Genomic DNA, 14,481 nt, shown 5'->3' on the forward strand with positions numbered 1-14,481 from the left:
TATGGGACACAAAAAATCATTTATTTATTTATTACTAACAGTTTCGGCTGGTGGACCAGCCTTCTTGGAAGGATCTTGGTGAAATGATACAGGTTCCCGTAGCCGGAGCCACCCTCACAGTTTGGAGGCCCAAACGAAAAGAAAAAAGAAAAGAAAGAAAGAAAGAAAGAAGAAAAACGAGGAAACTGGGCTAACGAGGCAAGCGACAGAGAAGAAGAAGAAAAAGAAGAAGAAGAATAAAGGAGCGACGGAGAGCCGCCAGAAGCAGGTGTGTAATTATAACTAAAGGTCGATAAGACGCGCCTGTAGAGGTGGCGACCAAGAAAAAGGAGAAAAGTGAAACATATTTCCGCTTACTCGCATCCCACACATGGATCGAGTTAAAGTTCACGTGGTCGGGCCACACACACACAAACAAGAAACATACGGCCTGCTCCAGCTTCAGGAACACATTGGCCACAATGCAAAGCCAAATGTGCCCTCTCCCCCTTCTGGCCTCTCTTGTAGAAAAGTGTATAACAAGCTATACTCAAAATAAATAAATCTATATTCTTTAGGAAATGAACAAACAAAAACATTAACAAAGAAATAAAAAGTGCTTAAAAATAAATAAATTAATAATGCAAACACGTGCCGGTTGATGCACGTAGCATCGAATTCGTTTATTTTCAAGCACTAGGTTGATCATCCTATGTGGGCGACTTTATGTATGTGTAAATAAATTAATTGAGTAATTCGCTGTCTGTGTTTCACGAAACTTCGCGGAGGCACATCAGTCGCCCAGGGCTCTCGTTGATTTCGTGGGTAAGTGATCGGAATTTCTGTATCAAGTAAGACTCCCACTACTCGCACTCCCGTGTGATCTGGAGGCCGGATCGAAGCAGTATAATACTTACGCGTTCGAAAGAGTTGCCTTGGAGGTTGATATGTTTGGAGAACGGAAAAATGGGGAGGCCCTTTACGTGTGCCCTGTGGTTGTTGAAGCGCAAACGGAACGTGGTTTCCGTTTGTCCAGTATGTTCCTGTTTTCACACCTCACAGCGAACTTTGTATACCAAATCGGCTGAGTCACAGTTAAGGTAGTTTTTAATTTTGTACACAAGCCTGAACAGGAGGCTTCGGCCGTATTTGTGGTCACCATGTGTGTGCACACTCTGCAGCGAGGTTCCCCACACGGTTCACCCCTGATAGTGGTCAGATTTGTGTGTTTTGACCCTGACCAGTTAGTCTCTCAGGTTTTTATTTCTTCGGTAAACAACCTTGGGTGGAGTCTGAAAAACGGCAGAGAGGCGACTACTCTGTTTAAGTATGTTAAAGTGGCGGCTTAGTATAGAATTCACCCGAGGGGCGGCGGTGGGGTATGTGAGGATTAAATTTGCCCCTGACATTATATCTTTATTTCCGCTTATTTCTCCCATTGTTGACTCTCGGTCCAAAGAGCGAGCATGCTCAATTGCATTGCCAGTCATTTTTTCGGGGTACCTTAGACGCAAGAAGGCTGTTCTTGATTCCTGTGCGTGGGTGACGCATTGCGTAATTTCAGAGCAAATTCTTCTGTATCTGTGGGCTTGAGAGTAAGGAACACCTGTTTTGCAGTGAGGGGGGTGGCTGCTGTGGAAGCGGAGATACTGTTGGTGGTCAGTTGGTTTTTTTATACAAGGAAGTAGATATCGTGGTGCAACTGAGTGATACAGTGACATCAAGGAAGTGGACACTTCTGCAAATACGTGTGCGTGAAGGTTATCGAATCATGCACAGAGTTGAAATCGGAAATCAATTTGGAAAGAATATGCTCATCATGAGCCCACACGAAGAATATATCATCAAGTAAACGTCGGTAGAATATTGGTTTGAATGAAGAATTTTTGAGGAAAGGAATCTCCAAAGAGGCCATGAAAATATTTGCGTAATTTGAGGCCATTTTGGTTTCCATGGCAGTTCCGTTCACTTGTAGGTAATGTTTTTGGTCAAATTCAGTTGTTATGTTAAAGTACAAGATTTAGGAGCACCTCTAAAGAGCCTTCGTCGAACTCACTCGCTGATTTACTTTTTCCATAGGTGGTAATTGTGGCGGCGATTCCTTCGGTGTGGGGAATGTTTATCTACAGTGATGAGACATCCATGGTGACCAAATAGCATTATAGAGGCGCATAAAGTTTGGAGACTTGTCGAAGGAAGAGCTGGTATCTTTAATGTATGATGAGAATGATTGAGGGATGTGCTTATAGAGAGAGTCAATGAAACGAGGTTTTTTCAGTAGCAGTGCCGTTGCTGGAAACTATAGGTCGGCCGGGATTGTTAATCCTATAAATTTTGGGTAGTATATGGGAGCGCCCAGGAGACGAGTTGCCAGGTGAAATCATTTTAAGCATAGGATACGTTATCTTACCACACTTACGTAATGATATTAGTGAGACCTTGCTTGTACTTTCATATTCTTCTGTCGGATCACAAGGGGGTTCTTTATAGAAATTTCCATCTGCCAGTTGGCGAAGCCCTTCTTTGATGTAGTCAGTCCTGTCGAGAACAACTACAGCACCACCCTTATCAGCACGTTTGATAATGATGCCCTGGCTGGCACTTAAACTGTGCAAAGCCTCCCACTCCTCCTTGGACAGATTGTTACGAATGGGTCGGTGCTTTTCATATTCCCTGATTATATCACGTTGGACGGCTGCAATGTACTTGTCTAGATAATTAACTCGTGGTTCACCTTGAGTCCACAATTTATCTGAATATATATATATATATATATATATATATATATATATATATATATATATATATATATATATATATATATATATATATATATATATATATATATATATATATATATATATATATATATATATATATATATATATATATATATATATATGTGTGTGTGTGTGTGTGTGTGTGTGTGTGTGTGTGTGTGTTTGTGTGCAGTTCAATTGGCATGCATAAATAGACGGGAGCTGTGGCAATGCTAAATTCTTTATGTAATTAAAGGAGTTGCCCTACAATATTACGAGTGCATACTTACGGAAAGTTTCTGCCACTGGTGGCTGGATACAGCATAGAGAGCTTCAGTTTCTTGTCAGGTGCGATGATGAACACCTTTGAGGGTAAAAAAAGACGCAAAAACAGTCAATTAGGTATAGGACAATCTAGATTGCGTTGTAATTACCATTCTATTCATTCAGAACCATCACGTATGTCTTAAATAGACACTAAAAAGAAGCGATTAAGATTTAGATTTGAATTTATAGTTTTAGGTTGATAAACTGAACTCTGAGAACTGTGATATCATAAGTTTCACTGTCATAAGTTCATAATTAGCGAAGAAACTCAAGGTAGAACTTTAGTTTTTAAATTTCGGGCCGTAATCTTCGCGCGTGATCGTACAAATTTCACAATGTATTTTGCGTCTTTTCACGACGTTGGCTACGATTAAACTTTCTGAAACGGCGCATCCCAAGTCTCTGACATACATCGATGACAATGCACTTCAATTGTATTGATTAGAACTTCGTTGGACCAGTGGACCCTATCAAAATGTATTTTGGCACAGTGTCTGGTACAGGAGTGTGAAGGTGGCGTTTATAACCGCGGTTTATTTCTCGCGTTTCCTCGCTTACGAAGTATCACAATGAAGATTGAGTTGTAAATAACAATCAAATCATTCAGAACCATCACGTTCGTCCTAAATGAGCATTAAGAAAAAACGATTATGACTTAGACTTCAATTTAGAGTTTTAGATTGATAAACTGAACTCTGAGAACTGTGATATCATAAGTTTCACTGTCATAAGTTCATCATTAGCGAAGAAACGCAAGGTAAAACTTTAGTTTTTGAATTTCGGGCCGTAATCTTCGCACGTGACGGTACAAATTTTACAATGTATTTTGCGCATTTTCCCGACGTCGGCTGGATTAAACTTTCTGAAATGGCGCATCCTAAGTCTTTGACATTCATCGATGACAATGCACTTCAATAGTATTGATTAGAAGCTACGTTGGACCAGTGGACCCTTTCAAAATGTATGTTGGCACAGTGTCTGGTACGGGAGTGTGAAGGTGGCGTCTCTAACCGCGGTTTGTTTTTTCGCGTTTCCTCGCTTACCAAGTATCACAATGAAGATTGAGTTGTAAATAACATTCGAATTATTCAGAACAATCACGTATTTTTTAAGTGAGCACTAAGAAGAAACGATTATGATTTAGATTTCAATTTAGAGTTTTAGATTGATAAACTGAACACTGAGAACTCTGATATCGTAAGTTTCACTGTCAGAAGTTTATTAGCGAAGAAACTCAAGGTAGAAGTTTAGTTTTTGAATTTCGGGCCGTAATCTTCGTGCGTGATGGAACAAATTCCACAATGTATTTTGCGTATTTTCACGACGTTGGCTTAATGAAATTCTTTGAAACGGCGTATGCTAATTCAATAACATCCACCGATGACAATGCACTTCAACTGTACTGATTAGAAGCTACGTTGGAGCATTGGGCCCTTTCAAAATGTGGCTCTCAAATTTCTAAAACAAACAGACAACATGGCCCGCCACAGTCAGTGGGGATATGTAAAGCTTTACTGTAACGGTCGAAGTCACGGTTTTCAGTTCCGCACAGTACTGTTGCTGTTGAATGCTGGTACAATGAAAAGGTGATAATAAGCCGTGCTTTGGGTGCACCTGCAAAAAAAAGCTATCCGTAGTGCAAAATGCTGTAAAAACAAAAAAAAGGATTCGCTTGTAATTTGGTAACCATAATGTATTAGCTCAGCCTAATGTGTTCTCGAAAATACGGGGTAAAGCTGTTGAAATTCTGGTTTTGTTCATCCAAACTGCTTCTGATATTCTTCTTTTTGATGAAGCGCCGTCGTATTTCTATAGCATTAATCTTAAAGCGTCTGACCTGGCCTTCGGTACGATCGAAACATTTGGTGTGGTTAATGCGTGCAGAAAAGCATCCTATCATGATAACGAATTGTACGCCATAAATTAAGCGTGCTTTTATCCCAGTTCTGCTGCTACCGAGTTCGCCGATGTAATACATCAATTGATTTTGACCAACAAATCTAAACGCGTCTTGTTTTGCATGAAAGCTGTTTACGGGGCATCAGACAGAAAGCTACACTAAGAAACAAGGCGCGTTATCTTTCAAGTTGAGAACTGATATGTCGGTATATATTTGCCCGACACAAGTTGGCGTGTGTTTCAGTTGCTTTCACATGAAGATGCATTTCTAGTTTACTACAAGAAAATGTATTTCGGCAAAGTTGAATGCCACACATTGCCCCGTCACGGTGGTCTAGTGGCTAAGATACTCGGCTGCTGACCCGCAGGTCGCGGGTTCAAATCCCGGCTGCGGCGGCTGCATTTCCGATGGAGGCGGAAATGCTGTAGGCCCGTGTGCTCAGATTTGGGTGCACGTTAAAGAACCCAAGGTGGTCGAAATTTCCGGAGCCCTCCATTACGGCGTCTCTCATAATCATATGGTGGTTTTGGGACGTTAAACCCCACATATCAATCAATCAATCGAATGCCACACATTATATAACTGAAGCACCCTTTCGTTGAGGTTTACAATGTCTGCAAAACATTTTGTCCACAAGATTTTTTCTTGTGAAATGGTCGCAAATGGAGTTTATTACAATACTAACGTGAAAATTGAACTAACTATTATAAAAACACTACATGGCAAAATCTGGAGGCGTGAAAAATGTGCCCGCACTGCATTTGCAGGGCAACTGTCCTATGCGGGGACACCTTTACATTGAAGACAGGTATACGCACCGCCCTGCATGTGAGAGGTATGCCCTCGGTGTCCTTGTCGATGGGATCCAGCATGCCAAGTTGCACGGCCAGCTCGCGTTTCTCGTCCGATATAATGGGAAATGGCAGGTTGTTCATTCGCAGGTCGTTGAACGCGATGATGTCCTGGGTGTTTCAGATACATTAGGTTGCGGGAACTATAATGAAACGTACGTACATAAGGCAAAAATGCTGGCTGGTTGGTTCACTCTTTATCACTATACATTGTCCCGTGTATGATCCCTCCTAACAGCTCACACAATCCTCGCCCTCTTCAGTGACGGCTCTCTCGGATTGATCAGCATCAAGGCCACCGGTATTGACTCGTTAAAAAATGAGCAGATCTCACGTGCAGTGGGAATTGATGATGTGCGAAGCACGAATGATGGTTGACATCTCACTTTAAAATCACCACAATGTTACAAGGCGCATAGATGTAGTACGCAGTAAACACAAGTGGAAATGTTATGCACACTCAAATATCTGAATAAGATGCAAGTGTTTTGCTTATACACTGTAAACAAAAATATACCCAGCTGGGAGGAATCGGCGAATGTTGTGCCCGCTCTGCTCCGGTGGCCTAACCTAAACGGGATGGTACCGGAGCAAATTCGTTTTCTACCGTTCCTCCGGTGGGTGCCGGACGAAGGAAATTGGAGGAAAACGGGGCTAATCCCATGATTATGCTCTCGTTTTTGCTCCGGAAATGCTCCTGCGCATCACTTTTGCTCCGGTGGATGCTCTCCAATCGCTCCGGCTTATCGCTCAGCGGTATGCATTGGCTGTTCGAGGAGTGACGAAAGCAGCCTCACCGCCGGGAGGCCATTCACCACAAACCAACATGGTGCAGACCAAGCCAGTGCAGTGAGATTTATTGATTGATTTGTGGGGTTTAACGTCCCAAAACCACCGCATGATTATGAGAGACGTCGTAGAGGAGAGCTCCAGAAATGAACGAGCGCATGTAGTTGATTTTAGGAGTTCTCGCCAAGTTAGTGTTCATCTGTTTGCAGGCACGTCTGCCAGTGCTTGAGTGACACCCTTGTCATGCAGGGCAACTTGAGTGCACTTCGAGGGAGTGCACTTCGTCGCTAGTGCCATGTGCTCACAGTCACACAGGAAGGTATGTTCGACTTCAACACTTAACTACTTTAAAGATCCGCAAGCGAGCTATTAGAGAACGAAAAACGCACACAGATGAATGTGATGGCTCCTGAAATAACTACGTTTGTTGGGAAAATGCATGTAAGGCACCCCAAAAACAAGGCAGGCGGCTGTCAACTCCTCCGGGTGAGTCGGCAAAGAAAGAAGCTCAGGTTTGTTTATTTTAAGCACAACTGGCAAATCTGAAAGCAATAGTGACACCGATGCTTCTTGGCCATAGTGTATGGACTCTATTTGTCCAATAAGCGTCGCAGCAATTCTGAAACTTGTGGTATCACAGCTAGCTCTTAGTTGACAAAACAGGTGAAGGATCCCTGTCTAAAACTTTCGGCATAGCACGAGTGCTATTTAATGTTTCTTTTCTGCCGAGATGTGGCAAGTGCATTCCAATGTCTGGACATTCGCCAGAGAGACCAAATTTGTTCTCTTTGGCGATAAGTTCTCTCTTTACGACTTTCGTTACTAAGGGGTTCAAATGTAATTTTAAACTGTCCACGACTGTAACTACTCTTCTTGCCTAGCGTCTCAGAATAGCAAGGTGTAGATAGGGAGACGATATATTGTCATAAGATTTCACAGCCTGTAAAACCAGCTGAATATAATAAACAAGTTTGTAAGTTGAAAATCCAGCTCATATTCAATTTCAGAAAACGAGCAATGAGGTCCGTGAAAATGGCCCACCTTGATCCACATCTTATGTGACTCGAGAGAGTTGCAAGATAGGGCGATGACGCGGATGTTGTGCTTCTCGAAGTCGGAGTGGATCTTCGCCATTGCGCCCAGCTCGGTGGTGCACACCGGGGTGAAATCCGATGGATGTGAGAACAGGATGCCCCAGCTGCACAGAAAAAAAAGGCAGTGCCTTACGTATTGCAGAATACACGTCCAGTCAAACTTGTTTCAGTCCGTAGCCACAAATAAAGGATCCATTATCAGACACGAATTGCTATCGTTATTGTCGGCCGTGCTTCCTAAACAAAGACACGCGTGCCCATTTAGCCGTATACTTCTGGCGGAGTCATATACGCTCAGGAAGAAAATTTTGATGCAGTACACTGCATGGTACGGTACTTTAGAAAGAGAGGGAAAAGCATAACTATTTCTAGCACAATATCCTGATTGAATGAGATTGGCTGATAAAGGGTTCACAAGAAGGCAGCCAATTTGAAAGCAATATGATTTCAGCTTGTCGGCGTTTCCTCAAAATGAGCTGCAGCGTCGTAATGATCACGGAGTCGCTTCTTTGGTACACAGGGAGATATTTGTGTTCAAACGCAGGCCAAAAACAACTGCCAGGCACACTTGCAAAGATGAAGCGAACGTTTCGCTTCTTTCGACTAATGGAGATGAAATGGTCGGAGAGGCGAAAGCCTCTGGACACGAGGGGTTGGGGGGGGGGGGGGAGGGAGTGGCTTTACTGCCTGCATACTGAAGAAGACAACTGGCAGTCGGGAGCAAGTGACATTTTCTCTGCTGACGCCATGCGAAATTTGAGATGCTCACGCGATTGTTGCTACCATGAAAAAATTTGAACTGCTCACGCATCCTAATTGTAGCTCTGCGTGGTCAACTTTCTTTGAGCAGAGCTGTAAGGCTGGTTGCGAAGTGTACAACACGTGGGAAGGAATATAGAGTAAACAGCTCCCCCACATGAGGCCTCTTTTCGTAATAAATGAATCTAGTTTCTCAGCAAACGGCCCATTTGCCAAATGTATAGAACTATTGAACACATTTTCTTCCATACTGTGGCAACCTCTTGTGCAGAAAATGTCGAAAAAAGAGCAGCGAGATATCATCATCATCATATGGCACCCTTTATTTTGTTTAAAAACTCGAGCAGTCATTGCACTTCTTGAAGAGGTATAATGAGCGAAGCTGTTTCACACAGAACACAAAGGTAGCACAGCATTTCAAGTCGTAGCGGATTAAACACCATGTAGTTAAAGAAGAAATGTCCATCCAGAAAGTGCTTCTACAGCGAAAGCTGTTATGGGATCGCAACACGGGTTACGCGCAGAGCCGCAAAACCGTAGTTGTCTGCGGCCGCCACCGCCTGTGCTCGTAATAGTTATCACACGAAACAAAAAAACTCTAATAAAGAACATCAAGGACATGTATTGTCATAGTCAGATTAAAACCAGTGCTCACAGCGTGCCAGCCGAGTATTTTACCACTGAGCCACGCCGCTGCTGAGTACTCGTTTGCAAACTTGCTCTAGGTCGGTTTGATGTCGGCAAAAGATATCGCGCTAATACGAGTAATAAGGCGTTTTATATTGACAGAGGAAAAACCAGGCTTCACACAATGCAAATCGCGCAACAAGTGGGTCGTCCAATGCTACAACACATTACAAAAGCTTGTTTTTCATTACCCACTAACTGTGGCCCATACTCACTTCACGGGCAATTCTTCATCGTCGTCAGCCACTGAATTCAACACAAAACTCGTTCCACGTGTTTAGCGGATACTAGGATTCTCCAAAAAATGACGAAGGATAGCATGCATAGTGAATGTCGGCTTACTCTGTAGAAGTTATGAATATTTATGGCGTAGTGGATACCTTGCATCTGTGCTTCAAGCAATTTTCCAACAGTGTTCAGAGAGGCTTTGAAAGCCACTCTTCATGCTTTCGTTGTGATTGTTCTGCTTCTTCCGTGCAGGCCTGGAGCTTTTTCCACCCGGAAGCACTGTGCTTAACCGTGATCACACCATACCAAGTGAAGGCTTTCAGTGTTTATGGTAATGAGTTTCGAAGTATTAGCGTATGCGGATGACCTGGCATTCTTTTGTAGAAACAATTTCAGTAAAAAACAATGGTGTCCACAATTGAAGAGTTTGGAACCTATTTTGCTGCACGGATCAATTTTGCTAAGAATTCGGGAATCCGGTATGGCCCATGCACTTGTAAACCAACAGATTTCGAGCATGGTACTGTGTACCACCAAAATACCTTGGCGTTTCATTGTATGCTTATAAGACAAGCACACCTTATTAGGAAGAACGTATATCAACCTTAAATGTTATGCCCAGTTGTCACAGGTCCCATTAATTCGGGAGGCGATCGCCGGGCTAATTCCATGGGCCGAAGTATCGGCCCCCCGAACAGCACATTGAAAGCGTGGACAATTTAGAAGTGGTCCTTTTTGGCGCGCCAGCGGACGCCGGCTGTGGCACAAAAAACAAGTCAGAGCCGAGAGTTGATAAACAAACAAAATTATATTCTCATTATTGGCAGATAAAAAACAATACACAAGTATGCACACTCCACAATAGTTGCATACAATATGTCACCAATCAAACAACGTACTACACAGTACAATCAGCCACACTCGAAACAACGGACACAGACAACAATACGCACTACAATGCAGTCGCATGCATTGAACAACCAAGACACTTAAAGACTAAAGAGATAGAAAACCTATTCGGTCCAAAGTTCTTGGAACAAAAGTCTGGAGCATACTCTTCCGAGAATCACTCACTCAAAGTCCAGCGTTGTTGTCGTTCCGCTGCCCCTGAAGTTTCTCTTCCAGGAAACCTCGCCGAAGCTTCTCTTCCAGGAAACCTCGCGTATTCAATTGGCCACTCTCCAAGCTTCAAACTTCTTCGCCGGAAACACGTCGGCTTCACACACGCAGCTGTTGCCACGCGTCTTCGCTCGATAGCGGTAAACACACGCTCTTGCCTGTAGCTCGAGTCGTCACTCCTCAGGGGGAAATCATCTTCTTCTCCTGCTTTGTCTCTACGGACAAAACCTTCGCCGACTACACGGCGGAATCCCTACGCGCTCTGGCGCTAACTTCCGTCTTCTTCTGATCTCTCGTCTCAGCTGCTTGATTCAATACCTTCCGCGCGAGATTCCAGAAAGTTCTCATCATTTCGTCGGCGCGATGCGCAGCGAAGGCTGGGGGAAAGGTCGAGACGATACGAGGGCCGTCCGCGACGGATGACTCAACCCGGCATCACCACGCCCCTTTCCGTCTAGAACATCCGAGGGCTTGCTCGGGCGCCGATGAGAGGAGGTTCGTCGGCGAACCCACGCTTCCGAGGGGAGAGAGTCGCTCGCCCGGGGAGTCTTTGGATGTTTGTTTTCTTCTTTTTTTTATCGTTGGCCTCGCGGCGTCACTCCGGCGTTTCGTCACGAGAATTTGGCGGCGCGCCCCTTTTGAGCGCTTGTTTTGTGACACCAGTAAACATTTATAAACCATGACCTTTCAATATCTGGCAGAGCTACAGCACGTAATTTATTTCTGGGAACAAAAGTATTGTGTGTACTGCAAGTACTCAATTTCTCCGGGGTGTATCTTCAAAGGTTTTGGCTAATATTTGTTACCTTTATTTGGTCAACAAACTATGAGTCAATGAGAAGTGACAGTGTTCTTAGACAAGTTTGCGCAGGTGGATTTGGATTAGTGTACCTCTCTGTTAGACAAATAGTGTCTCGTTTCTTCTACTTTCGAGACTGCGCCTACCCGCTGCCTCGATCATTCTTGGAAGTCTACCCTGCCGATGTCTTCTCAAGTTTAGTTGTGCCCTATAACTCTGTCCCACTACCCAATTTTCAAGGATTTATGCGTTCGGTGTACAAATCAGTGAGTTTTCAGAGAGTCAGATTATTAAATATATATTTGTTTTCTATTTCAAGGATAGACCTACGTAATGAAATATTAGATATGTGATTTCCTTTGCTATTTTACCGATATAATTTAACGAAAACAGGGACATGACGTGCTTGTATGGGTGAAGAAAATGATAGTTTAACCAATATACGAATCGTTTGTCTTTAAAGTGCACACAAAAATGCCCTACCTGTGAAGACCTGGTTAAACGGCATAGGCATTTTTGTATCTTCGAATAATTTCCGCCTCTGTGCAGTTGCAGAGGCCATAGAACATTGTTTCATAATCTGTAAGGCTGTCATTCTTTGAAGGAACGTCTAGCAAAGGGTTTGTATTTAAATTCTCATGGCATGTGTTATCTTCTGCCACCCAAAACAATTCTGCTTGTTGACAAGGTTTTACTAACGAGAATGCAGAGCTTATAGATAACTTGCTCCTTAGACAGGAATGCGGGACCGATTGCGCATTCGGTCCCGCATCCGGGGCTTTTCTAAATACCTAGAACTGCAGCCAGACTAGTATACACTGTTCGGGAAAGGCATTGCACTGATTCCTTTTTAAATACATTGCTGCTTAAAACCTTATTCAGTGCAACGTTTACATTCCGATTATAAAAACTCACTTAGGCATTTTGTTCGCTATGTTGTACAATTCGCACATTTGTAATAAGTTCTATCAAAGAAAAAAAAACGGGGAACCCTTAAGCTTCTCCTTTAGGAGTTGAACGCGATATCGAAATCCGGCCTCTAGTGTGCCCTTCAACCGCTAAGTGCATAGTTATTATTGTTTCGTTACATACACGCACACACGCGCAAACACACGCACACAGTAGAATGTACCAGAGCGCGCATGCGAATGGTACATACATGTATTTGGTCTAAAGCAATAGTCACATGTCCCGCAAGATACATGCCACGCGGTCGCCATTCGGCAGGCCATAAAGATTCTGACAATGCCTCACAGATGGCAGCACACTATCTAGCGTTTGCTGTTTACTTGATCAACGCCTTTGGAAAGACATGATATGTTTTCCGCTAGATGGACATAGTTCTCCATTTTTAGAGCTGTTTGAAAGTTCCTGTGTGTTTTTAGCGGCGATGGCTGCGGTATCCCGGTCGTTTTTGACGTAGTTTAAGGCCTCCTAAATGCACCTACAAATCACCGAATAGGCTCGTTTTCGTGATGACACCTGTCAAAGAAAATGCGTAAAAGGCGCCCTGAAACACTTTTTCAAGTAACCTTGGAATGAACTCACTAGAAGAGCCTATTCAACGCAGCAAAAATTTCAAGAATCCTTCCAGTGTGAAAGGAGTTACAAAAGTTTGTCGCATGCTGCAACCGCATTCTCTCGTCCCGATGAAAGCGCTTGAAGCTAAGCAGGGAGGCATGGAAGGGACAAAGAAACTACGTCACCCACGCCTCGGTACCTTGAGCACTTCTTTTCTCTTTTTCATCGAATGCGCGGCTTTCTCAGTGTAAACGCGCGCGCACGCGTGAACAAGTAGTAGCCTCCCGCGGCAATCTCTGTAACGAGCTTTTTCGCTCAAGGACGATCTTTCACTCACAACCAACAGGGCCGACGCCGACGGCGGAATTTCTGCGACTCGAGCTCTCTAACGCTATTGCTTAAATGTAGCTGTCGTGGCCGAGTGGATAAAGAGATGAAATCATTTAGAGTCTCCCCGCACAGACTCGAACTCTGTCGGCTGCGTCCAATTTTTCCCATCATACTTGCATAATTTTTAGGGGAACTGGTGTGGCACAATCCCTTATAACCCTGGGAACTCATATGAAAGTCAAAGCTTGTTTACACGATTCGTATCTTCTATGATCAGAATTTCTTTATTGAAATCGTAACTGGATTTGCGGTCTGTGAAAGAAGAAATCTATGCCTGTTCGATTCGCCAGGTGTCGTACCAGCCGTGGCAGTGTGGATTGCACCTCTAACTCTCGTAGTCAACGGAAGTGTAATGTGCATTTGAAAACGGGTGGTTTAGGCAGCCCAGCCGGGACGTGGGTAAACGACACAACGACCTAAAACTACAGCTTATTTTGCTCCAGTTGCCTGCAGGTATGACCGTAACTACCACGATAATTTTCCCGCTCACGTGCACGCAAGACCTTACCACGTTGAAAATTTCCGCGATGCTTTAAACAGTGTGCAGCTTATGTCAGAGGTGGCGGCAGTGGACAACTATGACTCTGCGCGTAACCCGTGTTGTGATCCCATAACAGCTTTTCCTGTGGAATGACTTCCTGGTTGGACAGTTCTTTTTAGGTACATAGTGTTTAATCCGCCACGACTAGACTTTTGGCAGATAGGCAGTGTGCTGAGCACCTTGATTCATTTATTACGAAGAGAGGGCTCACGTAGGGCAGCTGTTTACTCTATATTCCTTCCCACGTGACGTACGCTTCGCACCCAGCGCTAAAGCTCTGCTCAAAGAAAGTTGACCACGCCGAGCTACAATTAGGATGCGTGAGCAGTTCAAATTTTTTCAAGGTAGCAGGAATCACGTGGGCATCTCAAATTTTGCATGGCGTCAGCAGAGAAAATAGTCATTTGCTCCTGACTGACAGTTGTCTTTTTCCGTATGCATGCAGTAAAGCCACTCCCTCCCCATCCCCACGCCTCGTGTCTAGTGGATTTCGCATCACCAACGATTCCATATCCATTAGTCGAAAGAAGCGAAATGTTGGCTTCTTCTTGCAAGTCTGCCTGGCAGTTGTTTTTGGTCTGCGTTTAAACATAAATATTCTCCTGGTAATCGAATAAATCACGTATAGGTGATAAGGTTCAAGAACAAAAACGCAAATGTGATTCTTTTAGCTCTGGCCCCCAGCATCAAAGAACACAAGTGTGTTGTGATAGACCAATGTAATCAATTTATCAGGAT

The 14,481-nt window shown here is 43.7% G+C and overlaps 1 protein-coding gene across 1 annotated transcript in view; it reads right to left on the reverse strand.

The window, feature by feature from the left end:
* Nucleotides 1-14,481, reverse strand: part of LOC119161937 (peroxiredoxin-6) — a 54,592-nt gene that overhangs the window by 1,925 nt on the left and 38,186 nt on the right. Inside the window, exons 2-4 of the mRNA XM_037414433.2 lie at nt 7,647-7,803; nt 5,784-5,927; nt 3,029-3,102 (exon numbers count right to left, since the gene is read on the reverse strand). Of these exons, the coding sequence (XP_037270330.1) occupies nt 3,029-3,102; nt 5,784-5,927; nt 7,647-7,803 (375 nt within the window). The remainder of the gene's footprint in view (nt 1-3,028; nt 3,103-5,783; nt 5,928-7,646; nt 7,804-14,481) is intronic.

This window comes from Rhipicephalus microplus, chromosome X (assembly GCF_043290135.1).
Source record: "Rhipicephalus microplus isolate Deutch F79 chromosome X, USDA_Rmic, whole genome shotgun sequence".
NCBI classification, from domain to species: domain Eukaryota; kingdom Metazoa; phylum Arthropoda; class Arachnida; order Ixodida; family Ixodidae; genus Rhipicephalus; species Rhipicephalus microplus.